The sequence below is a fragment of the Anabrus simplex genome, chromosome 1, assembly GCF_040414725.1.
Source record: "Anabrus simplex isolate iqAnaSimp1 chromosome 1, ASM4041472v1, whole genome shotgun sequence".
Classification (NCBI taxonomy): domain Eukaryota; kingdom Metazoa; phylum Arthropoda; class Insecta; order Orthoptera; family Tettigoniidae; genus Anabrus; species Anabrus simplex.
Genome location: NC_090265.1, coordinates 1,015,007,443 through 1,015,019,602, shown reverse-complemented (window position 1 = coordinate 1,015,019,602; position 12,160 = coordinate 1,015,007,443). Strand labels below are relative to the sequence as shown.

Genomic DNA, 12,160 nt, shown 5'->3' with positions numbered 1-12,160 from the left:
AACCGGTACCATTATAATTAAAATGTTGTAACATAACCTATGTGCAACAGTTGTGTATTGAAAAGGTGGATTCTATTATATTAAATTACTTTTGTGATGCAAGGAGTCCCTCGCCTGTCAAATGGGAGTGGGACTCCATTACTCTCATAGGTCCGAGGCTTGCTTTAAATGTTCTGAGCTCGGTAAATTCACGTAGCAGGATGCTGCCTTACTTGCACATAGTCCAAGTGAGGATCTCTCCTCTAACGGGTTAGGGACCACCGGTGAATTGTACAGTCCTTGTGTATTTGTCAGGAATTCTGAAAGCTTTCCATCTGAATTTGAAAGATCTTTCGGCATCAGACGGCACTGGTGTGGAATTCTTTTGAAATTTTATGGCTCTCAAGCGTTTTAAGTACTTACTATGAGCTTTAAGATTTGACGATACAAATAGCAAAGCAACAAATTCGCTTGATAATTTTGCTTTACATAAAATCTTAAGTTAATTGTAAGGACACTTCCTCTAAAGCATTACTTTGTCAATTTATATATTTTTCATCTAAACAGTGTTATGTGGCTGAAGATGTTGATAATATACAAAACATGTACCACTTTTAACCATTAAATTGCCTTAAGCTATCACTGTATCGACTAGGTGGAAAATAAATAAATACTTAATTGTGAATCTGATAATTTTGCGCCGATCCGAGAGGTGTTCAAGAAATTTGTGGAAAACTGCCAGTGTAATTATGTAATTGGTTATGCAACGTATTTATATGTAGGCAATTATTGTGTTTTCTTGGTGTTTTAATTATGTCTTACTACTTTTGTAAAATATACATACTTTTATAAAAATTCTGTAGCCATTAGAATAAATTTTAACAATTCTAGGTTTAATTTTTGAAAAAGGTATGAAAACACTGGTGTAATGCAGACTATGAGGGCTATTAGTATTTATTTATGTTACTGTAATATTCCAGCTATAAAGAAATATCAATTGTGACACAAATACAGGATGTCCGAGAAGTCGCCGCACCCCTAAGTTTCATACGTTTCATATTATTATTTTGTTATATTATGGCATGGACAATTGAGTTTGTATAATTGGGGAATTCAATAGTTGTTTTACTGGTATTGGTATCCCTGCTGCTAGCGTTGTCAGTCTCATTTCAGTTGTTAAGTCATGGCGGACGTGACCGGACACAGCTATACTGTTGAGGAGCGATTAGTGGCGTGTGTGTGGGTGCACGAACGAGCACATACGGGGCAAACAATGAAAGTGATAATAGGCGCATTTAAAGATCGCTTTGGCAAACCCCCACCTCGTAAAGCTACTCTGCTTGATTGGAAGAAACGTGCGTTTGCTTCAGGCAGTGTCAAAGACAGGCCGCGTAGTGGACATAAGAAGACGCGGGAAGAAACGTGTGCCGCCGTCTCCATTGAAATCCATTCGTAAAAGAGGAGCTGAACTTCAAGTACCGCAGTCAACAATGCATGACCACATTAAAAGAGATTTGAAAATGAAAGGATTTAGGCCGATGCATGTTAATGAATTATCTGACAATGACATGGAGCAACAAGTTGCAGCCTGCCGTGCTTTGTTGGAACAATTCCCAACTGTCGTGTCTCGCTCAAGAGTGTTATTTTCTGTTGAATGTGCGATAAATCGCAGTTCACGTAGGAGGAATGTGGTTTTCTGGTCTAAGGAAAATCCGCATTATGTGCAAGAGTTGGAAAGGAACCCCCCTCATGATATGGTATGGGCTGGGATATCATCACGTCACTTGTGCGGACCGTATTTTTTTTTATGGGTATGTGAATGGAGGACTAGGAGACGGATAGAACTCTGTGTAAGGCATGATGGTGCACATACAGATTCCCTGGATTCATAGTTTTTATATGTAAGTACTCCACTATAATATGAAACGTACGAAACTAGGGGTATGGGGACTTCTCGGACACCCTGTATATCATAAGTGAAGCTCAATTTGTCTTTATCATGATCACAGAAGAAAACTCCATGAGCGACCTCTGACATTCGAACATTCTACATGCCCTCTCATGGGTTAAAGGTTCACATCTGTTTTCACATTCCTGAAAAATTGCTTTAAACCCATCCCACAATCTGTTTACATTTTTATTTACCATTTTCCACCGGTCATTATTACTTTCTAGCATATTTCTTTTTAATTAAGACAAAAACAGCTTCGTGGTCACTAATACCATCTATTACTTCAGTGTATGGAGCTTATCTGGTGTTACCAGCACCACGTCCAGAATATGCTTCCCTCTAGTTGTTCCATAACTTTCTGATTCAGAGGTCCTTCCCAGATTAACTTATTTGCCACTTTTGGTCACGACTCCTGTCGGTAGCATTACCTTCCCAACTGACATTTGGTAAATTGAGATGACCTGCTAACAATCATGTTCCTTTCCGTACCGTTTCCCACTAGCTGTTTATCTTATCACATAATTCTGAATCAGCGCCTGCCCCATCCTTTTCAGGTCTATACTGTCTTCATTTTCCACTTTGCCGAATGACTGCTTCTTTGTCATTTGCATCGTTTATCAGCACTTCATGAGGTCCTTCCTCAAGAACTTTGAAGTCTTCATCTTTGAGGTATTTTGCAATGCTGTATAAAACAAAGCAGCATAACACAGGAGTCGGAACTTTATAACAACATTTACTCTAATTCTATGTTGCAGTACAGGGAAACGCTGCTTTACTTGTTCAAAGCATCTTTCAATAGTAACTTGCTCTTGGGTTAAACATCTATTGTACAATTGCTGTTCAGGGGTGGTGGGATCTTTGAAATGGGTCATCAGCCATGAAGTTATGTCATAACCTGAATCTCCAAGCAACACGGCACTAATATTCCACTGCATTATCTTAGATATGTCCCAAGTTTTTCCAGACATGTGAATTATGTACAGACACTGGCCACGAAACATCAACACTTAACTCTTCCCTGGCACTGCATGTTACTTGTAGGTTGACACAATGGAATCCCGTTCTGTTGGTATATTCATCACCATGTTGAGCAGGTTTTACGATCAGTATGTGGGCATAGTCTATAGTATCTATTGTAGAAAAAAAGTGATACTTCTCCTGCCATCTGTCTTTCTCAGTATCTAGGTCTTCAGCAGAAGAGGGATATTTAATAAAATAACCTGGCCGTCCTTGCTATAGCAGTCATTATTACATTAGAAACAGTCAAGGAAACATTTGTCTGATATTCCAATGTCTTCCTCAATACCACTCTGAAAATCAATCTCTCATGAAACAAAGAAAATTTCTTGTTCTTTCTTCATGTTTCCTATTGTTTCATAACTCTCAAGAAAATTTTTTGTTCTTTCTTCATGTTTCCTATTGTTTCATAACTCTCACATAGATAATGATCACTTATCCATTCTACATTACATCTCTCAAACCTAAAGAGGGTTTGGTAATCAGCTTTGCGTGATATTCTGCAAGCTTAAAACTTGTTTGGACAATTCACCCATATAAATTCCGCCATTACACGACAGTCAACAAATTAAGTTTCCACTGAGGTACCTTCAAAATTCTGTAGTACACACTCATTTCTTGAAGCATGTACTACTTTTTATTCATCCTAAAAGCAGGTCAAGCAGAAAAACAGATTTACTTCTGGAATACTTAACTGAAGTAGGACCAACATTAGTGAATGACCGAAAAATGCAAACATACATCTGCCACAATGGAGGAAGCGCAATAAATTTAGTTCTAGTGAAGGGCATAGAGGTGCAGTCGCAAACACTTCTCACACGTACTGATGGTGCACTGATAAGAAACCACATTCCAGTGATCACAAACGTGTACTGCAGTCCAGTTAGAGAGACAAGACCTAGTAATGAAACGAAACTAAAGAAATGTCTAAACTTATCTCCACTACAGGAAAACTCAAATGAAACTGAGCATATGCTCCAAGAAATCGGAGCAGGAAAGATCGACGAAGCAACACTTCTCACAGAGGACTACATAAAAGAAGCGACTGAATCGTGGAATGGTAACCACAAAGCCAAAGTGTGGTTCGACAGTGAGTGCTTCCAAGTAAGTCAGGCAACTTTGAAGAAAATGCGTGTAGCCAGACAAAGTATGGACGTCGTCCACCTAGCAGAATATCAATCTGCTAGAAAGGCATACAAAACTCTTTTGAAGGATAAGAAAGCCAGTTACATAGAAGAATATCAGAAGCTAATGAAGGAAATCAAGGAAAACCCGTACAAAGCAGTGCGTCCGCGCCAACCAAGATTCCCAGCAGGCATACCAATGGAGATCTGAGAGGTGTACATGGAAAATATACTATGTAAACGGGAACACCTACAATGGAAGGAGAAGTTAAACCATGCAGTCCTTTCACTCAAGAAGAAGTAAGGAAAGTGATCTCAAGAGCAAAATCTAACAAGGCAGCAGGCTCAGATGGCCTCTACAACGAATATCTGAAGACATCTCTTCCTTACCTAGAAACAGTATGGTTAGAACTGATGAACAAGTGTCTGGAAACAGGAAACATTCCAAATGTATGGAGAAAATCAGTCGTTAAGATGCTCTACAAAGGGAAAGGAGAAGTAAATAAACCGGGATCATATCACGGAGTGGCTCTTGAATCAGCAAACTGATAACTCAGAGAATCAATAGAAGAGCAGACCCACTTCTCCCTGACGAACAGTTCAGATTTAGAACCGGGAGATCGACTCTGATGGCAGTGGAATGCCTCCTGCAAGATATTCATGAAACAACCAGAAAAAAGCAAGGCAAAATATTCGTAATATTTATTAACTACTCCAAGACTTTTGATACAGTAGATAGACAGAAACTTGTTAGAAAAATAGAGGAAATCGTTGGTCGTACCTGGCTCACAAGGCTAGTTACCAACATACTTTTGGAGAACTATATTCAAATAAGTAACAATCTCTGCACATCAAGGTGGATCCGGCAGACAAATGGGGTATTACAGGGGGACCCATTAAGTCCTCTGCTGTTTAATATCTTCACACAGGATGCAATCAAAGAAATTGAGAAGCAAACACGGAAGGTTAATGCATACGTATACGACATTGCCTATTGCGTCTGACAGTAAAGAGGAACTACAAGTTGCCATAGACTTAATCGTGGAATGGGCAGAAGAAAATAAAATGGACTTTAATGCAAACAAAACCAAATTGGTTGTTTTCAGGAGGGGAGGAAAATTATCTAAAGATGATTATATCCTATGTAAAGGACAAATTTATGAATTAATAACCAATACAAATATCTTGGGATTTCAATACAGGTAACAGGAACAACATTCACAATACACCTAAAGGAGAGAGTCATCGCAGCTATACGAAGCATTAGTGATATTAAACACCTTCCATAGCTATCTTTGGGGACAGCCATGGCTCTCTTTAATACGAAAGTTGTTCCAACAGCCATATATGGTCTAGAGCTAATATAGAAACATCTCTCAAAAAGACAACTACAAGAGCTGGAAAGTCTGAAGGCTAGATTCTTGAAGAGAGTTCTATGTGTTTCTAAATATACATCATCAAGACTAGTATACGTTCTTGCAAAGGAGACCTACTTCATTGAAGACGTAAGATTTAGATTGTTACTTTCAGCGATAAGGAGTTACAGGGAGTTGCTATAAGAACTGCAAACAAAGAGGGCTATGATGGGATGAGTTTTACTCAACTGATGTAATGTTAAACAGGGATTGGACGCGCGGTGAATGTGATCCGAGGCATACAGTGACCAGGTTTGCCATACACGGGTTCCACCATAAGGTGTGGAGAACCATGGGATTTCACAAGTCAGGACCAGGCTGCATTTGTGTCTTCTGTGACCAACGATGTGATATATACCATGCCATCGAAATCGTCTGTAGAAAAGGAAGCTTGGCACAATTGTGTCAATAACTGATGATGTTTTGCACACACTGATCGCATATTATTATTATTACTGATGTATTTCTAAGTGTATTTAAGTGTATATATTATGACCATTTGGTTGCAATAAATTTATTAATTAAAATGTGTGTTGTAACTACTGCTGTTCTATGTCATCGCTTAGAAACAAACAAACTTGTAGTTTTATATGACTGTTGGTATGAAGACATGCAATACCTCCAGTTTTATGCAGAATTCAAACCAAAGGAAAGTGAATTTTCATTTTTTAAATCCCACATACACTCGCTGAGATTTGAACTGTGGCTGCCTTGGTTAGAAGTCAAGATTAATTGTAGAATCTATCTGTCTTACATTCACGTAAAGCTATTTGACTGCTCAAGCTCAAATATACAGACCTACTTTCACTTCAATATCTAGCCCCTTTTAAGGTGTGTAGAAATGTACTAAACTTGCTCAAGTTTTCTGTGCTAAAAAAAAAAAAAAACGGGTAAATGGCGAACCTGGTGATAAATCGAAGCCCTTCACGTGTACTAAGAATTCCATTTCCTACAAAAATTGTAACTTTGTAACTTTAATGATTTCCAAGGAAATTATGATTTTATGTGTTAAAGCACTTGTTAATAATTATTAATAATTATTATTAATATTAATATTATTAATAATAATAATAACAACAATGGCGTATAGTGATGATGAGACAGGAAAGGGCTAAAAGTGGAAAGGAAGTGGCCGTGGCCTTAATTAAGGTACAGCACCAGCATTTGCATGGTGTGAAAATGGGAAACCATGGAAAACCATCTTAACGGCTGATGATGGTAGGATTGGAACTCACCATCCCCTGAATGAAAGCACATAGCTACGCGACCCTAAATGCACGGCCATCTAGCTCAGTCATCTTTGAAAATGTATTTTACTATCAGCAGAGGATTTTTTAAATAGTCATATTTTGTATAGGCTAACTGAGATGTACAGTAGCCCACCAGTTTTCTGATTAAACATCTTTTTATTTAAGCTATTGTATCAGTCGGATCACTTATTCACTGTCCACATGCACCAGTGATCTCGTGATTCGATTATTTAAGTATTGTGCAATGATGCGACATATGAACTGAGAGAATACCGAGCAGTTCTTCCCAATATAACACAGACAATTTCGAGTGGTCATGAGCATGACTCATAGACATAGTGTAGACTGGATAATAATGTTACTGGCTTTACGTCCCACTAACTACTTTTACGGTTTTCGGAGATGCCGAGGTACTGGAATTTAGTCCTGCAAGAGTTTTTTTACGTGCCAGTAAATCTACCGGCATGAGGCCGACATATTTGAGCGCCTTCAAATACCACCGGACTGAGCCAGGATCGAACCTGCCAAGTTGGGGTCAGAAGGCGAGGTCTCAACCATCTGAGCCACTCAGCCAGGCGGATAGGCTAGAGAGCTGGTTTAATTAATTGTCGAATGCCAACTAGTGTGCACTGTTTGCTGCGAATCAGCTGAATTGTGTGCTGTGAGCTTGCCGTCCCTGTGATTAAACTAATATGGTAAATAGAATAACCTAATAGCTTCCCTACTTACAACCTAAGTACTTTGAAATTATGTTTTTAACACTGCAAATAAACCCGTCTAATATTTAGTGGATATTATTTTCAAATGAGCTGAGCGCGAGAGTCCGTTATAGCGAATGATTCTTTCAGTGTGCTATGGCTCTGTATGTATCGCTGCAGTGGAAGTTTGGCTCCTCGTCAATGTCCAGTATACCGATAATGAACCGTGTGTGCTGCGTCTCAATGATCCCTGAATGCACACTGTTTGCTGCGAGTCAGCTGAATTGTGTGCTGTGAGCTTGCCGTCCCTGTGAATCGATTCACTCGGACACTTGAATGAATCGATACACTACTTTGATTCATATACTCAATAGCCAATACTATTGGGCGGTGCCTGTAGTACTTCTATATGTACCCTGCTGTTCCTTGTTGTGTTGTTTGTAATACCACTGTTAGAGATGGTGCAGCACTATTTAATCATTGTAAAATGACGGCTATTTGAATGTAGGAATGTATTAAACAACAAATGCAAAAAATAAGCTCATCAACAACGGGTGTATTCTGCTAGTTAATTATATAAATGAGACAAGGAATCTTTGTGACATTGTTATTATAAGCGAATAATTCCTGCTAAAATTCTAACACTCCTTTTGTACAGATAGGTTTGAACCATTGCTGAGACAACCTTCTTGATTAAGTTTATTTACAATAATACTGAGTAATATACATTACCTCGTAGTTTATTTACAATAATACTGAGTAATATACATTACCTCGTATCATCAGTCTGGTGCATTGAGCAATGACTGGGAGTCTAGGAGAGCATCACCAGCCAAAAAACTGCTATTAATAGCCAGAGAACTACTGAGCAGAGCTGCTGGCTGTCCACCCCCATAACCAAATGGGAAGAAAGAACCCACATGACAATCTGTCTTTGGTAAAAACTTGTCTCCTGCTGAGCTGTCTCCTCCTTCAAGACGGGACTGCAGAGCAACGATTTCAGCCACCAAGAATCGGATGTACATGTCTATTTGAGGCTGCCCTCCACCTGGTATCTCCAACAGAGGCACCCAGCGATGGTAGCACTGAGACCAGAGAGACAGCATGGAGATGCTACACTGAGGCCTCAGGATGGAATTCTCTACAGTATACAGTGGATTTGTAAAAAGTTCAATATCTCTTTGGTCCTGAAACTGTTCTCCCCAGTCCCACACACTGCGCAGAGTCTGTAACAGACAAAGAAACAGAAATTATTAACCCCTTCAATGGTGGATCCTAATAGAACTGATGTGCCATAAGAGTGAGGTTTCTTTTTCCTTCTTTTAAAAGTGAAAGAAATAGGAAGCAAGGAATTAGTGGCAGTTATTAAAAGGAAATAATCCTAAAAATTGGTTTTGATAACTTCAATTCACAATTTGTTAACCCGTAGATTGGAGCTTGCAGCATAAGCCGCAAAATCGTACTGCTCCTACGGTGGGCAAAGCGACTCACGCCAATTAGTATTTTTTCCTCCTCTCCTGAGCAAGCGTGAGCTTTGAAACCTTCACTGTCTGTTCCATGAACTGCTGTTATATGTATGATTTTATCTCAACTTTGTAGTGAACAAGGACACCACGTTGGAAAACCTCATTTTCATTTCATGCATAGTTGCACTGAATAAGAACCGCCTATGAGTCACTTGACTGATTCAGTTGAGGAGCATGTGCTGGTCGTTGTTGTGGAATTGAGTGGTGCATTTGTCAGAACTATTATTTTGTTTTGGTGCTGAGTTCAGCAGGTTTGAAATGTGCTTTACCTGTGAGTCTTGTGTATCCAATATATGTGCAAGAACACAACACAGAATTCTGATGATTAGGAGAAAGTATTTCCTGATGTGTCTCAAGCACAATAAATACACCAGCCTTCTCACCCACCCCTACAGCCAGTCTTTCACTCCCACGTACCTCAAGATCAAGAACAAATGGATGCGAGAAGAGATGGGAAACAACACTTACACAACTTTGTGCTTCAGTATAGAATGATCCTCCCACATAGTTCTGTGCAAGAAAACTGCCAAAAGAGAAACCATAACGAAGTGTATTTTTAATTTAGCTAGTGAATGAATTTGGAAGAGATGTGTTTATAACAGATGGATTTGTTTAGTAAACTCTGCAGTGTTAAAGTCAGTAGGGGAAGGAAGTTTGTTGTACAACAGTACATTAAAGGAGACAAATATCTGAAAGCTGTAAAGAGTGCTAAGAACAACAAATGTTTCCAGGTTCTAGCAAATCATTATGACCATATTTATACACACTTGCACATAAATGAGGAGATACTTATTTCCATAAAATAAAAGCTGTGCATGGAATAGAACAGAGATATATTACTTTAAAACTATTGTTACACAATCACTATTCACTTTGGTCAAATATTTTAAAGTCCTTTCCTTATCGTTTCTTAGTCACCAATAACTGCTGGTCACTTTGCTTAGTCATGAAGGATATTTAGCAAATATATACAGTGAAACCTCGATTCTCCGTTTTTCGAGGGACCGTGAAAATAAAACGTACAACACGGGAAAACGGAAAATCCGGGAATGAATGAAAACTATCAGTTTGGCTAAACATCACAAAAATGAAATATGTATAATTATAATCTTACAAAAACTCCTAAACCAAACCAAACTACAGCCCCAGTGGGACTTTGCCTGCCAAGCGACCGCTGCTCAGCCCGAAGGCCTGCAGATTACGAGGGGCGCATCGTCAGTGCGACGAATCCTCTCGGCCGATATTCCTGGCTCTGTAGATCGGGGTCGCCATCTCACCATTAGATAGCTCCACAATTAAAGGTAATCACGTAGGCTAAGTGGACCTGGAACCAGACTTATATCCAGGTAAAATTGCCCGACCTGGTCGCAATCGAACCCGGGCCCTCTGGATGAGAGCCAGGCATGTTAGACCGCGAAACCGCATTAATTACCGGTACGCGAGTTCAAAATCTCGATACTTTATATTCAGTTTTACAGGGGAATCTTCGTCAGTTTCCCGTGAAAACTTCTTTCAGTTCAGCAACTTTGATTACGCTAGCCAAACTCTTCGAAAAATTTAACAACGCCAAGCCAAACGACAATCGACCACAAGTAGTTTTTAATTCTCTCATCTAATAAAATAAAGCATATTAGATACAAAAGCACCCAAAATGATGGCGAAATCTGTTCATTTCTTAATCTTTCATTGTAATTTGGTCTCCGGTATACTGTTCGTAGTCAGTTTCTGGAAATCTCGTACCGCGCAAATTAGGCCTACATCGACTTTTAAAGGTTATGTTGAACTCGAAAACATGGTTTCGAATGTAAGTATCAATTCTTAAAAGTTCTTGAATACATATTCAATTCTGCGCGTCACAAATCCAATCAAATTGGAAAGATAAAAGAAATATCAAAACTTCAGAAATTACGGTTATTCGTGACCTTGAGGTAAGTGCGCTCGCTGCACATGTCAGTACGAGTTTGAAATGATACCAGTCATTTAAAATGTAACGTGAGCAAATAAAACGACTGCGGTTTTTGGTATTTTACCACGAAAACGTAAAATTCCCAGTCTTACATTAGTAACAGTAATAGGCAATCCCAAGACCTCCCATGGCTTTCTTTTTTTTAATGTAAGGTGCAACATCTGTTTTCGTCTCGCTAACATAATCATGTACGATAATATAAAAAATACCGAATTTGTGTTAAGGAGCAGTTTCGATTCCTGCCTGAAAGCCCACTTAGGTGTCTGCAGTGCCCTGAGCAAAGTGCCGAAAACCCCTTCGGCAGTACGATCGAAAAAATGTAAATAAAAAAACATCTAACCCTGGACATAATATGGACGTTTTATAAGTGCGAACATTTGACGAAACTCGTTCCGTCTTCACGCAGAGCTGTCGAAATGCGCCGTGTCTTCTAGCAATTGCTGTGGCCACTCTCTGCCCTATGATTTTCCGAGATTCTCTAAACAATACCACCCGAATGCGATGCAAAGATGGTCCCTTATGCAAGTTCACCGCCGATCGCCGAACGCCAAGATCCATAAATATGCCATAGCCGTCCTTTCGTGAGATACAGTTTATTAAAAAACGATTGATCGAGGATTTAGCGTTGATGGGACTGGAATTTCTGGGCGGTTGATCCGGGAAATCGTTTCTTCGAGGAACGGATAATGCGGGACTTTTACAACGTGATTTAATTACGATGCTCTCGGGACCACGTAATTTGAACGCATATTCCGGGAAAACGTACTTTCCGGGAACGGATAATCGAGGTTCCACTGTATGTAAGAAAAATGAATAATTTTTTAATGCTGTTACTTGTGGACTTTCATCAGTCTGACAATAAAGAATACATCAATTTTTAAAAATAATTTTAAAATGATCTAAAATGATCTAAAAATCTTCAAAATGTATATATGTGTATATATGTATAACATAATATACATAATACAGTATATATAATAGACCTAAAACCTTCTTGAAATAATGACTAATCATCCCAAATTGGCAAAAAATGCAAAAGGATGCAAAATAAAGGCATGTTATTATCATTCGTTATATCGCGGAATGAATTTCTGTACTACTGAGGAACGTCCTAATGCACAGGGAAAAAAAAGATTACATTTCAACAACATCTGCCTGCCTCTTAATTATTACATACTTTCATACCTCTTTTCTTGAAAAATGTACTACAATTCTCTTAACTCTAATCTTCTGG

General features: G+C 38.9%; 1 protein-coding gene across 1 annotated transcript in view; it reads right to left on the bottom strand.

Annotated features, from left to right (window-relative positions):
• Positions 1-12,160, bottom strand: part of LOC136875686 (myotubularin-related protein 10-B) — a 107,764-nt gene that overhangs the window by 18,420 nt on the left and 77,184 nt on the right. The window contains exon 12 of the mRNA XM_067149245.2: positions 8,208-8,660. Within this exon, the coding sequence (XP_067005346.2) occupies positions 8,217-8,660 (444 nt within the window). The 3' untranslated portion in view covers positions 8,208-8,216. The remainder of the gene's footprint in view (positions 1-8,207; positions 8,661-12,160) is intronic.